Genomic DNA, 14,908 nt, shown 5'->3' on the forward strand with positions numbered 1-14,908 from the left:
AATGTAAAATAGGAGAGTCAGGCGGAAGTGGAGAATTTTGAATATTATCTATTTGAAAAGTAGAACGTGTTGTAGTGGGAGAGGAAATGGGAATATTGGAGTCGTGGTGAAGTGGAGGAGGAATAATAGGAGAAGCGGCCGTTGGATTGAGATTCAAAAAATTTTGAATATCATCAGTTGAATTTTGAAAACGGGGAATGGGTGGAGAGAAGCACGTCCTTTGCAAGTTTGGGTGGGAGGTTAAAAAGGGATCTGATAAGGATGAATATACATTAGATTGTGAAGTGGGCTGTAGACTAGGAGAACTAAATGGAGAGAAATTAGGAAGTAATTGAGAAGGGTTAGCGAAATTAGAGCTAAATCAAAAATTATTTTTCGTTGAAAAAGTATGAAATGGAAATTCATTTTCAAAGAATTTGACATGGCGAGAGATTATAATTTTATTATTTGCTAAATTAAGACATCTATATGCATGATAATATGATGCATATCCAACAAACATGCATGGAAAAGAACGAGGAGAGAGCTTATGAGATGCAGTAGCAGATTGATTTGGAAAACATAAACATCCAAAAACTCTTAAGAAATCATAATTTGGTAATTTATGAAAAAGTGTAAAATAAGGAGTTTGAAAATTTAAAGTGCTTGAAGGTGGCATGTTTATGACATATACAACATTAAGTAATGCCTCAACCCAAAATGATGAGGGCAAATTAGCTTGAAATAACATGGAACGAACCATGTTTAATAAGGAACGATGCTTACGTTCTGATGCCCCATTTTGTTGAGGAGTGTAAGGAGAAGAAAGACGATATTGAATGCCGTTTTTATGAAGAAAACTTTGGAATTTCGTATTAACAAATTCACCACCACCATCACATTGTAGATATTTGATCTTACAATGTAGAACATTTTCAACAGCAGCTTTAAAAATTTGGAATTTAGCAAACACTTCTGATTTTTGCTGCAAAGGAAAAACCCAAGAGAAACGAGAGTAATCATTTAAAAATAACACATAATATTTATAATTTGAAAAGGAAGTTACAGGAGACATCCATACATCAGAGTGAATAACTTCTAAAGGAGACGTAGAACGAGAATTTGAAACAGAGAATGGCAACCTAGTACTTTTGCCAATTTCACAAGCATGACAGGGTTGACATTTGTCTACAAGTACAGAACGACATATGTGGTGAAATGAAGGTTGACCAGGATGACATAGCCTATTATGCCATATTGATTTGGAGACACGAACAGCAGAAAAGGATGCTTCTGGCGTAGGATTGACTTGAGCAATTGACGGAGGAAGCTCGTACAAGGACCCATGATTAACGCAGTGAAGTAGAGACTTCTTCGTCACCATATCCTTAATAGAAAAACCATCAGATGTAAATTCAAAAGAGACATTGTTATCAAAAGCAAATTTCTTGACAGATAAAAGGTTCTTTTTAATGTTTGGAACAACTAAGATATCATTCATTCGAAAAGAATGAGTTTTAGTTGTCAAATTCGAATGGCCAACATGAGTAATTGGTAACAATTGACCATTACCAACATAAATACGATTAGATCCAAAATATGGAGTTTTAGATAGAATACTACCTTCAGAGGGTGTCATATGAGAGGTGGAACCAGTGTCAAGATACCAGTTTTGACGCGAATTGTCATTAAGGTTCATAGCAGCAAAAGATTTGGGATTTGATCAGCAGTATATGACTGATTAAAGCGATTATGACACTCCAAGGCAGTATGATTTGTTTTTAAACAAATTTGACAAAGCTCTTGTTTGGGAAGTATGGGAGGAGGTCGGCCAAGAATTCCATCAGTATATCTTTGTGGTGGGAGAGAATTGAAATTACGAGAATGAGAATAATCACGATTATATTTGTAAGAATTAGGATTTGTTCGGCCTCGACCATATAAAGGAGGAAATTGAGATTGAGTTGTACGACCCCCTCGACCACGACTAACACCACAGTCACTTCTATAGCCTCTACCACGATTTGCAAAGAAAACTTTGTCAACAGGGGGTGGGGAAGGATTACGTTGTACAATACGAGCTTCCTGAGCAAGAAGAATGGGACGAATTTGATCGAATGTAAGAAGGGGGGGTCTAGAAGTAGTGGCAGAAACAAAGCTATCATATTCAAGGGGAAGACCGCGAAGAGTTTGCATTACTAAGTCATCATCATCTAATGGATGACCAATGGCAGAAAGAGAATCAGAGATAGTTTTTATTTCTTGAAGAAATAAAGCCATAGTTTTGTTTGCCTTTTGAATTCCACTAAATGCGACTTTCAATTGTAGGTATCGGGCGTTGGCTTGATCGTGGAATAATTTTTCAATCGCAGTCCAAGTTTCACGAGCAGTGAGAGAATGATAAGGTTTAAGGATTTGTTTGAGAACATCAGTGGATAGAGTAGCGTTTAGCCAAGACACAACGCGATCATCAATTTTTTTCCATTGAGTGAAATCAGGATTGATGATTGGGATACCAGAATCGAAAAGAATAGTAGAAGGTGGGGGAAGAGAAGTTCCATCAACATGATGTAAAACATCATGACTATTGAGAATGGGAACGAATAGAGTTTGACACAGTATGAAATTTTCATGGTCAAGGTTGATAGGAACAAGTGATTTAATATTTCCTATCTCAAAAACTGGATGCGGTTGAGAAAGGTAAGAAGATGAAGGAATATTTTCAGAGGAAGCAATACTAGGTTCGGTTATTGGAGTTGGATTTGAAGAAATAGGTGGAAGTCCAGAGGCCATAATAAATGGATTCTAAGATAATCCGTTGAATAACATAAATAAAGGGGAAAGAGAATCGGTAGGAGGAATATTGTTTAACGAAAATTTAGAAGAGAATCAATGGGAAAGATCGTTCTCGGCTCTGATACCATGAAGACAATTAGATATTTGAGTTATTCTGCAAACCTTCCATCAATGATAGATGTGGCTGCTATTTATATTAACTAGATAATTATTACAAGACAATAATGCCCTTAGATAAGAGCGATATTACAATACTATAACAAACATAGAAATACATATGCTATCATCTTTTTCTATTGTTCTTTTCTTGTAGTGTTGTTCTTCTATCATATATTGGATATATCTTGTTGATGAGTCCATAAGCAGTGACAATTGCCCTATGAAGACTCGCTTTCGCTACGTTGTTCTTCTTCTATTTCGGTTGTGGATATTCTTTCCTAGTTAGTTGCTTTGATTTTATTTTAAGTGGCTTTTCCATGCTTTTTTAAAGAAAGCAAACCCCTCCTCAAATGGAAGTTGCCTTCAATATTCTTATGTACTTTAGCCTTGCGTCTCTCCTCTTGATTCCCCATGAGTAGTCATTGGAATTCCAAACTGAATGTAGGTTTTGATAGTTGGGAGTGTTCAATGATTAGAGATGAAAATCCTTCGTAAAAAGTGTTTAGCAGTCATTTGAATTCCCAATTAACTATATTAACTGGTGATATTTATAAAATTATGTGCTAAAAACCAAAATTAGTGTTTTTGGAATCCAGTGTTGAATCAGAACTGCATAATGTTGAATACTTGGAATTTACATAATGTTGTCCAAACAACATATTTTAAAATCCTGGATTTAATAATCAAGCCTTTTAAACTGCTGGATTTTGAAAAAATCTAGAACTTTAAAATGACTAGATCCAAACATGCTCAAAAGCAAAATATTAAGACAGAAAGTGAAAGTAAGGCTATCAGGGGGAGGAAAAGAATAAAGAGAACCTACACAAAAGAAAGCTATCAGGGGGAGGAAAAGAATAAAGCAGACGTACATATGAAGTGAATAACAGAATAAAGCAGACGTACACAAAGAAGGAAAAGAAAGTACGGTTCTCAAGCGATGAACAGAATGAAGCAAATGAGGTAAAGAAGAGTTTATATATATAGCACATCATCACATAGGAAGAAACTCACTAGATATCTTTGTCATTCTCCTCGCTCTTACTCTAGAGAAATTGTTTTTCTGTTACCAAGAAAAAGATGGCAGATGTTATCCTTAATCTACTGCTTGAGAATTTGAAGTCTTTGATCCAAAGTGAGCTTCATTTACAATTGGGTGTTGAGGAAGACATAGTCAATCTTGACAACATCTTAAACAAGATTCGACATGAACTCGAAGCTGGAGAGGCGATTCAATTCAAGAATAAGGAGCTGAAGGATTGGCTCACAAAACTTGCAGATGCGGCTTATGATGCTGATGACATCTTGGCAGACTGGAGTGTGGAAGCTCAAGGATTAGAAGTGGGGAGCATAAGTGGGTGTGACAACAATCAGGTAAGCAATACCATCTTACCTTGTTTTAATTCCACACGTTGTATACTTCGCCATAAGATAGGAATTAGGATAAAAAAGATACTCCAGAGATTAAATTCGATTGACGAAGAGAGGGATAAGTTCAATTTGGGAGTAACAACTCAACAAATGAGTTTTGAGAGAGACAAGAGACCACCTACTATCTCCTTAGTAAATGATTCAGATGTTTACGGGAGAGATGAGGATAAAAGAGAGCTTGTGAAACTGTTGCAAACTGTCGATAGTAATGAAAACAAAGTGCCAGTCGTTGCCATAGTTGGCATGGGGGGCTTAGGGAAAACCACACTTGCTCAAATGGCCTACCATGACAAGCACATAGAGAGTCACTTTAACCTAAGAATGTGGATTTCTGTGTCTCAAGATTTTGATGTTACAAATCTTGTAAAAGAAATTATAGAAACTGCTGGTGGAATATCAAAGCATACACTGTTAGAAAACATGCAACAATACCTCGGAAAGCTAATAGGTGAGAAAAGATTTTTACTTGTACTTGATGACGTATGGAATGAGGATGACAATGAGTGGGAGAAACTGAAAAAAATCTTAACGCGTGGAGCTGAAGGAAGCAAAATCCTTGTAACCACCCGTAGTGAAAAAGTTGCCTTAATAATGGGTGCACATCCTGAAGCCCTCCACCTGAAAGGTTTATCAGAGGATGATTGTTGGTCCGTGTTTGAGAGACAAGCATTTGAATCAGGGAGAAGTAAAGAGCATCCAAACTTGGTCGCAATTGGTAAAGATATTGTCAAGAAATGTGGGGGTGTGCCATTAGCTGCAAAGGCACTAGGAAGCCTCATGCGTTTCAAAAGGGAGGAAAGTGTATGGTTGTCTATAAAAGATAGCGACATTTGGGAACTACCACAAAATGAAAATGAAATTTTGCCCGCTCTAAGATTGAGCTATAGTAATCTGCCATCTCATCTAAGGCAATGCTTTTCGTTTTGTTCCTTGTTCCCTAAAGGTTTTGTCTATGAAAAGGAAGTACTCATTCATCTGTGGATGGCTAATGGCCTTGTTCCAACTCAAGGAAGAATGGAGTTGGAAGACATTGGCAATGAGATTTTCAATGGTTTATTAGGGAGGTCCTTCTTCCAAGATATTGAAACAGATGATGAAGAAAATGTAACAAGGTGCAAGATGCATGACCTTATGCATGGTCTTGCACAATTTGTTATGGGGAACACGAGTTATATCATGGATGCTAGAAAAGCAGAAAATGTTCCTAAAATGACTCGGCATCTCTATTGTGATAATTGTGATTCATCATCTATCACAAGCAGGGGCTTATATAAAGCCAAAACCTTACGGACACTACTACTGAAACTAGAATGTCGTTACATGATCTCTAGCGACTTCTCTAAACTTAGACACTTGCGAGTGCTGGATCTGGGTGGATGTCGAATTCTTAAGTTGCCACATTCAATAGGCAATTTGAAACTCCTAAGATACCTCAACCTCTCCAACAATGACATTGAAGAATTGCCTGAATTGTTTAGCTACCTACAAAATTTGCAAACATTGATCCTAACAAATTGTCGATGCCGTAAGTTGCCACATTCAATAGGCAATTTGAAACTACTAAGATACCTCGACCTCTCCAACAATTGCATTGAAGCATTACCTGAATTGTTTAGCTACCTACAAAATTTGCAAACATTGATCCTAAGAAATTGTCAATGCCGTAAGTTGTCACATTCAATAGGCAAATTGAAACTTCTAAGATACCTCGACCTCTCTGACAATTACATTGAAGCATTACCGGAATCGATTAGCCACCTAGAAAATTTGCAAACATTGATCCTAAGAAATTTTCAATATGAGTTGTCAGATTCAATAGGCACTTTCAAACATTTAAGATACCTCAACCTCTCTCACAATTACACTGAAGCATTACCGGATTCGATTAGCCACCTACAAAATTTGCAAACATTAATCCTAAGAAATTGTTCAAAACTCCGTAATTTGCCAAAGGACATGAGAAAAATGAGCAGCCTCAGACGTGTAGACATTTCTGATTGTAAGTCATTGACTTGTTTGCCCATAGGGATTGAGCAGTTGAGTTGCCTCCAAACGCTATCCGTTTTCATTGTGGGTGAGAAGGATGGATGTCGCCTTAGTGAGTTGCGAGATTTAAACCTTGGAGGAGAACTAGAAATAACAGGACTTTCGAGCGTAAGAAATGTAGAAGATGCCGAAGACGCCAACTTCAGAACCAAGCAAAATCTTAGAAAATTGGTGTTATCATGGGGTCGTGGTGGTGGTGATGGTAAGGTTGAGATGCAGGAAAAAGTGCTAGAGGGCCTTCAACCTCACTCTAATTTGGAATATTTGGACATACATGGCTATGAGGGTAGTGGTGCTGGTGCTGTTGAGAAGCAGGAAAAAGTGATAGAAGGCCTTCAACCTCACTCTAATTTGGAATATTTGGACATACTTGGCTATGAGGGTAGTGGTGGTGGTGCTGTTGAGATGCAGGAAAAAGTGATTGAAGGCCTTCGACCTCACTCCAATTTGAAATATTTACACATACAGGGCTATGGGGGTATTCGGTTTCCAGTATGGATGCAGAATTCATTACTACAAAATCTAGTTGAAGTTTCTTTTTCTTCTTGCAATGAATGTGAAAATCTTCCACAACTTGGGCAACTACGCACACTCAAGCATCTTGATATATATAGAATGAATAAAGTGAAGTCAATAGGCAATGAGTTTTATGGAAATGGCACATCAAATGGATTCTCATTTCCGTCCTTGAAAACACTACGGCTAAGATCAATGGATAATTTAGAGACGTGGGAATCACCGAAGGAAAGAGAAGCTTTTCCTTCCCTCTGTAATTTGATCATCAGCTATTGTCCAAAGTTGAAAACGCTGCCATGTTTTCTCACCCTTACCGAAGTTTCTATTCTTAAACTTGATGCGATGTCATACTTTCCAGAAAGGTTTCTACAAAATCATAATGCACTAGAAAGATTATCTATTGATGATTGTTCCAAGTTGAAGAGTCTTCCCAAGGTGCTGTACAATTTCGTTGGTGTCAAGTCATTGAGAATTGCTGGGTGTAATGAGCTAGTATCTTTGCCGGATGACATGAACTTCTTCACCGCTCTCGAATATCTGAAAATCGAGAGATGTGATAAGTTGGAATCACTCCCTGATGGGCTACAATGTGTCATCACACTGCAACAACTAATAATTAGCAATTGCAAAAGTCTGGTGAATTTGCCATACCTCCCCACTCGACTCAAAAGATTGGAAATTAACAACTGTCCCAATTTGGCGAGATGATGCAGCAACGATTTTTCAAAAGAACACTCTTTCCTCTACCATCCCAGGTTCGTTATATCCTTATCCCCTCTTTATCTTTTTTTCTAATAAAATGGCTCTCAATTACACATGTCTTTAAACTTTCTTTCTTTCGTTTATCTATCTATTTAATGTAGAATAAATAATGTCTATACATCAACACCTCCTTTGTATTTTTCTTTTTGAACTTTTTACATTTTAAGGTTTTTCTAAAACCCTTAATTCATCATTTCTAAATAATATTCCACCTACTAATCAAGAATCATGATTTACCAAAAACCCTTTACTTTTTTAAATAACATTTTTAGCAAGTCCCTAAATACTCCTCATTTACCAAGGGAGATGATTTTTTCACCCCCTGTAGGATAATGCGCCCCACCTTTAACGTGAATTATGGGCAGACTTCAACGCTTTTTTACGGCAAATCACGCGGGGGGGATCTTCAATGAGTTTAATTTGATAAAAGTAAAAACCCTTTCTGATGTGAAAAAACATTAATTTATAATTGGTTAAATGACACTTTCTGTCAAGATAAAAGTTTCTTGTGCTACTTATGGACATCCCATAAAAATATTCAAAAAATTAAACTTTTTGGCCATTTCATGAGTTTTGATAACAATTAAGATATACTTTACAAATTAAGAATTTATAATCCAAAATCCCTTATTCTATTACATTTCTGATGAGCAGGATCTTGTTCTCTTGCCTTTTTATTTCCAATCGCTCTTTTGTTTTCCATTCTAATACACAGTTGGCAGTCAAGTAAACCATTGAAGTGGTCTGATCGAGATGCGAGGGGATCAGAAGGGTGTTCTACAACTTGTTTGGAGAGGTTGCATGCAAAACACATTTGAGCTTCCTCATGCCAATGCTAATTCTTTGGTCAGTTTGTGCGCAAAGTGTGATGCCCTGTACGTAGTTGATGTGGATTGTCGTGAGGAGAATGCCTTTGATAAGCGCTTTCTTCGTTTCTTCTTCAGAATTTTCGTGAAATGTGTTTCAATTATACACTACTTAAGTATCCCCATTTCCACTTTTGTTGATGCTTATTAGTATACCACTAAATTGTGTAGCAACTTTTCTTAGTGCTTATTAGTAACTCAATTTTCTACCCTCTTTATCTCTCTCTCTCTCTCTCTCTCTCTCTCTCTCTCTCTCGTCTGTGTGTGACAAATTCATTTGGGTCCAGCCATTATTTTGCCCACTTGCAATTTATACTAAGAATTTTTAGTGTGTTTTTCACCGGTGAACACAATCACACTGTGGTGCACGGATATGAAGGATAGCGTCCACCAGTGGATTGCAAATGAGTTTTAGGGCTAAACGAGAGATAGGGAAAGTTTTAATTTATTTATCTTTGGATAGGTTTGCCATCCTCCATTCTCATATGCAACAGCCCCAATCAACCAGAACGCGATTTTAAGGTAAAAGCTCAACCCAAGTTCCCAAATATCGACCCGAGTTGCACCCCTTAGTTTCCAACATTCACAGGAGATTACAGCTTTCCCTGGGTATTTAGAAGGTATTTATTGTTCTTACCAGAAATTTAGCTCGAGTGCAAGTGGACATGATATTAGAGTAGCCTTAATATGAGAAAAGCATGATAATCATGAACCAGACCCACTTACATGACATTAGGATGATCTAGACCGTTCATTTGTGGGGCCCCTTTGTGGTTACATACTTACATACGATCAAGTTCTCTAATCAAATGATCCCAACCGTAGGAACTACGGCTTGCAAATGAACGATTAAGAAAAAACAAGTAATAGTCCACGTTAAAGTTCTATGATCAAATGGTTATAAATATTTGAATTGATTATTTGATCCGCAAGTCGGAGGGCCTCGATGAAGGTTATGTTTAAATCATATTGGTGGGCCCAACTTAAGCTTCTCATTTATTTTCCTATTTCCAACTATATAACAGTTGGTGACTTTTGTTTCTTCGTATGACTATGAGAGACAGAGAAAGAATTGATGGTTTCCAAAACCATGAATAGGTAACAAGCTACTGTCTCTGTTAATATTTGAAAAAGAGAGACAGTGAAGTTCAAGTAGGTCACGATATTGCTCCTATCTAATGAGATGAAGAGGAAGTTCATTCTGAAGGCAATCGGCATCATCAGTTAACCATATTGCCATATAGGAAGATCATTTGCTAGGGGATCTGACCATGAAAGGTCTGGATTCAGGGTGAGTAGGAAATTAAGGCTTGCATTAATGCTTTCATTGTAAGAAATTTGACCACTTGAAGCAAATTAAATATAGCTTTCTGAGATAGTCTTATAGTATCCACAGATGATATTCCTTCACCATATGATTAGTAGATCATGAATTGTAGGTGATATGTTTGTGTTTGATCTAAGAAGGAATATTTCGATGTGTTCCAATAAATGGGCATAGGTATAGTGTGCATATGTGTCGAGTATACTAGTGATGTCACCATTGCAACAATGAAAGGAAAATAAAGATTAAGATGTTCAATGGAGTAGTTCTCATTTTAGGTGAATGGCAAATATCAAATATCTTAAAGATGTGAAGAAATCTGATATCACTTAAGCTAGTTTGGATTCCATAGGTTACATGTAACAAGCTATAGGTAGAGTCAGGAAAATCACAACTAGTTGCATGATCTTGATGAAGGGAAAGGAGTGTAGAGGAAGTTTAATCTTTTTATAATTGAATATTTAGAATTGTTTAATGACAGAGAACTTTGTGTGGTACCCATCCATAACAAAGACCCAAGAACTTAAATGGTTGATCAAGATTATAAGTCAGGAAATTCCCCGTTGTGAACTCCTGAATCAGACAATTCTAGGTCCTTGATCCATCAAGCCTTATTTTGGGTTCCGCCAAGGCATGCTAAACCATTGTCATGGCAACATATGCTGAAGGCAACATATGCTGAAGGCAACATATGCTGAACGAGTGTTGAAAATTTGCCTTATTTCCACACGTGGTGGCAAGGCAAATAGGAAATTCCTATTTTAGGGTTTGGAAACCCAAAGTACATAATTTGGGCTGCGGCAAACAAGAGAGGGTGAGAGAGAGAGAAGAGAGTGGGTTTTTCTTTGGGTATTTTCTTGGGTTCCTCTTGGAGCTTTCTCTTGGGTAATTCTCTTGGGGTTTTCTCTCGGGTTTTTCTCGGTGTACCATCTTGGCTTTGAGAAGCAAGGAAAGGGTTGCAGGTATGAGGGTATGGGTTTTAATCAATTGTAATCCTGTGTATTGTTTTCTCATAGTGGAAGATCGTGTTTCTCGCCCGTGGAGTAGGCTTGGCCGAACCACGTAAAATCTTGGTGTTCATCTTGTGGCTTGTGTTAATTTTACTTTTTCGTTTAATTTGTGCACGATCGAATCGTATTTGCCCAGCAGATTTTCTCAACAAAGAAATGGATATATTTTACCCATAGTTACAAAACTCTCCAATGTCATCGGTGACTCCCTTTTACCTTGTCACCCTTTGCCCTTGGCTGTGTTCTTGTCTGAGACCGTGTTTTGTCCTATTAAGTCAAATAAAACTCCTTTGTCTAACTGCATCAATTGAGTACTCATCCGCATTAACCTGAGTACTTGACCACGTCATGGCGAGTCGACTAGGACTTTCTTTAGTTGTGTTTTGATGCTTATTCACATTTTGAAACACTGGTTTTACCATCAGTGTGGTCCAGTTTCGATAAGAGATATTGGTCATGGCAGCATGTGCTACTTTAGTTGGTGTATTTGTTGGATATTTTTAAAATATTGTATTTTAGAAAAACATTTTTTTTCAAAGACTCTTCTTTTTGTGAAATGGTATTTCCATTCAAGAGATACATGTTGTGAAAAGGTGTTATTTTAAATGAAAGGGAGTTTTTCATTTGAAAGGGTGCCTCCATGTCTTTTCATCTTTTACTCTTCTCTATTTCTTGATTTTTAAAGGGCATACTGGTTGCTTTGAACATGGGGTGCAGCCCATTGTTCTTAGTGTAGGCATTGTATCACAGCCCATTGTTCTTAGTGTAGGCATTGTATCATCAGGACTTATTTCAATGGTAGCCACCTACATAAGTGAGGAAATTAAATTCTTTAAGAGAAAGCTTGGGCTTGGCTTGGCTTGCCTACTTCTCTTTGTTTCTCATTCTCTTTCTTTGCACTAAGCAATCTGTTCATCCACCATACCATTTGTCCCAACAGTATTTAGTGGTATGCCTTGTCACATTCTTTGTTATTGCTTCTATTAAAAAAAAAATTCAGTTTTCATTAAAAGAAGAAAAAGAAATACTAAACCATTGATTATTTTAGTCTTTTATCATATACATGAGATGTCCCTCCAACATGGGACCAAGACCACCATTTGAGTTGCCATGTACGTGCCCCAACCCAAAAATTGCATGTTAGGGGGTCCTTATGGAAGAAGAGGAGTGTACTATAGAGATGGATAAATGGCTTCAAAGAATTCTCACTTCTGGATATGGGTTTCCAAGAGGTTTCTTTCTCAATCAACATAAAAAGGTCCTCCCACCTGCCCTTTATGTGAATTAGGCATAGGACAAAGAACATGTGGGTCACGTCATGATGATCTGAAAGATCAACGGTCTTGATCTGCAATATGTCCTTCATGGGCCCCAAAAATACATTTTGAGGAATGATAGATGCAAGGTCGCCTTTGGATAAAGAGCTAGAAAAGGGCCTTTGATTGGATCAGATAATAAGAGGAATGATAGAATGAAGGGCGCCCTTGAAAAAATCAGCTACAACGGTGCTCCTCATTGGTCGGTTTCAGCAAAGTCCATTTATGATGGCACAGAAAAATATGAAAACGGCTTTGCTATAAATGCGCTTTGCTGAAACCGACCAATAGGAGCGCCTTTGTGGCTGTTTTTTTTTAAAGGGAACCCTTCATTCTATCATTCCTCCAATAATAATTTCCAGGAACCGATAAATTCTTCCCTTTATTTTCCAAGGCCGCCCCCTGCTACTCGGCAGAGGCGGTATCCGGTTATGGTTCTGCGCTTTTGCTTGATCAATGTGTGGCCCCGGTGATATGCTCTGCTTAGAAACTAGACTTGGCAAACGAGTGGGCCGGGCCGGATTTCACCCAACTGGTACAGTTCCGGGTGGTATGGGCCGGGTCACTAATGACTTAGAATCTTATGAGTCACACTATTTGGTGAACCCGGACCCCACCCGTATGGGCCGCGTTGACCCGCAGGTCACCCTGTTTTGTTTTTTTTTGCTGTTTTTTTTTTCCACACTATAATAGGATGATCCAAAGTGTCCATGTGATGGGCCATAATGTAAATAGGTTGTGCCCAAAAAATCATTCCCATAGGATGATCCTAGCCCTCCGATCCATCGAGGTTTCCATAAATAATAATATGCAATCATCCATAAATCAGAGGGCTAGGATCATCCCATGGAAATGATTTTGGGGGCACAATCTATTTACATTTTGTTCCATCACATGGACGGTTTACATCATCCTATGATGTGGTCCGCTCCTTACTTTCTAAAAAATCCGGTACTATATGGGCTTTTACCATATGAAATCTCGATCACTTGAGCTTTTACGGGCACCAGCAGGTCCACCCAGCCCGGGTCAAATTTCAATGGGTCAATAATTTAGTGACCCAGACCTGCGGGCCGGATGGACCCGAGGTCCGGGTCACTTTCTGAGAGCTCTATTAGAAACCCAAGTAAGAAAAATTGGTTTCCAAGTTCGTGTGATCACCTCCCTGCCTTCCATATTGTTTCTGGAATCTGGCCTAAGTTACAACGATTTGTAAGGAAATCTCTTCTAAGAAGTAGGAGAAATATCCGAATTTACATAACTGGGAAGATCAGAATTCGGAAATATATAGGAGAAGCTTGAGGTAAACATGGTCCATGAGCATGTAGAGAGAGAGAGAGAGAGGGCCGGTTGTCCGTTCTAAAAACAGGGTACAGCGGTGCTATTCTTTCATTACAAAAGTTCATACACACGCTTTTCCTGAGTCAAACTCTCCATTGGATTCTTCGAAGAAAGAAGAACAAGGGGAGTTTGATCTCCTCAACTTGTTAGATTCTTCTAAGAAAGTAGCCCCATATACTACACTCCTAAAGGCAAGTTAGGATTTTTTTCCCCCTTCTACCCATATTGCACTACTACATGCAAGGTAAGATTGTTTCCTTCTTCAGTTTCCATTCTACTGGGTTACTTTGTGCTCTGCAAATCTTTCATAAATACCAAAGTGTTTGGTTTAATGCCCAAGAAAACATATTCAAAACCCATGTCTTTAACAGTTAGTTTTTTTGAATTTTTTTTTTTGAAATTTACTGTTGGGTACAGTTTCTTGAGGTAGAAAAAGGACTTTTTCACTATTTCTTCAAATCCCAGTTGAAATCTAGTTTGCAGGTTACTTTTTGCTCTGTAAATCTTCGATGAAATACTCTAGTGTTTGATTTAATTCCTAAGCCAAGAGATTCAAAACTCTTGTCTTTAACTGTTAGGTCTTTGAGGTTTACTGTTGGGTAGAGTTTCTCAATTCAGAGAAAGATTCTTTCACCTATTCTTCAAATCCAGAGAAAACCCAGTTGAAATCTAGTTTGCTTTAGTGTTCTTGCTTGAATTGGGTTATAGATTCTTGAAATGGAGGATTCTAATGTGGGCAATCCATCTGGGTTATATACAAGTATCTGTAATTTCTTCAAAAGGTGCCTTTTTTGTGTGCTCTCTTTCGGTCCCATTCCTCAACACATAGCCTTTATCATGGATGGAAACCGAAGATTTGCCAAATCCCGGAATTTGGGAAAGAAGGAGCTGCATAGAACAGCCCCTAAACTCTCTTCCCAATAGAAAAACCAAGAGAAATCTCCCTCGCACAAGTCTCTAAAACAAACCCTAATATTTTTATTTCATCAAAAGCTAAGGTAAAAAAGAGAAACAATGGGCTTTATATCTCGGCCCTAGTACAAAATTACTTCCTAAACTGCCTCGACTAACACTAAAATACTTAAAAGACAATTACATGTGCCAAAATTATAAACCTACCACTACCAATACAAGATAAACCTAAGCTAATAGTCAATCATAAGCCGATTTAGAGATTCCCAAGATGCTCCTGCATCAAAAGCATCCAAAATCCCTTTTCAGAACAGAGGCATAATTGGCACTTGAACAAATCCAAGCAATATAGCATAAAGATACAGCCACTGCCCATCATTAAATCAAGTAAAACTCAAAGCTAAGATAATTGTGAAGGAAATTCTTAGTTTGAGTAGGTAAATTCCCACTCAA

General features: G+C 37.8%; 1 protein-coding gene across 1 annotated transcript; it reads left to right on the forward strand.

Moving 5' to 3' along the window:
• The first annotated feature begins 4,011 nt into the window (after positions 1–4,011).
• Positions 4,012–7,632, forward strand: LOC143890233 (disease resistance protein RGA2-like). Its single transcript, XM_077394834.1, has one exon. The coding sequence runs from the start codon at positions 4,012–4,014 to the stop codon at positions 7,630–7,632; it is 3,621 nt and encodes a 1,206-aa protein (XP_077250949.1).
• Positions 7,633–14,908: the final 7,276 nt, after the last annotated feature.

This window comes from Tasmannia lanceolata, unplaced genomic scaffold (assembly GCF_043159265.1).
Source record: "Tasmannia lanceolata isolate RefF3 unplaced genomic scaffold, GAP_Taslan_0.1 ptg000002l, whole genome shotgun sequence".
NCBI classification, from domain to species: Eukaryota; Viridiplantae; Streptophyta; class Magnoliopsida; order Canellales; family Winteraceae; genus Tasmannia; species Tasmannia lanceolata.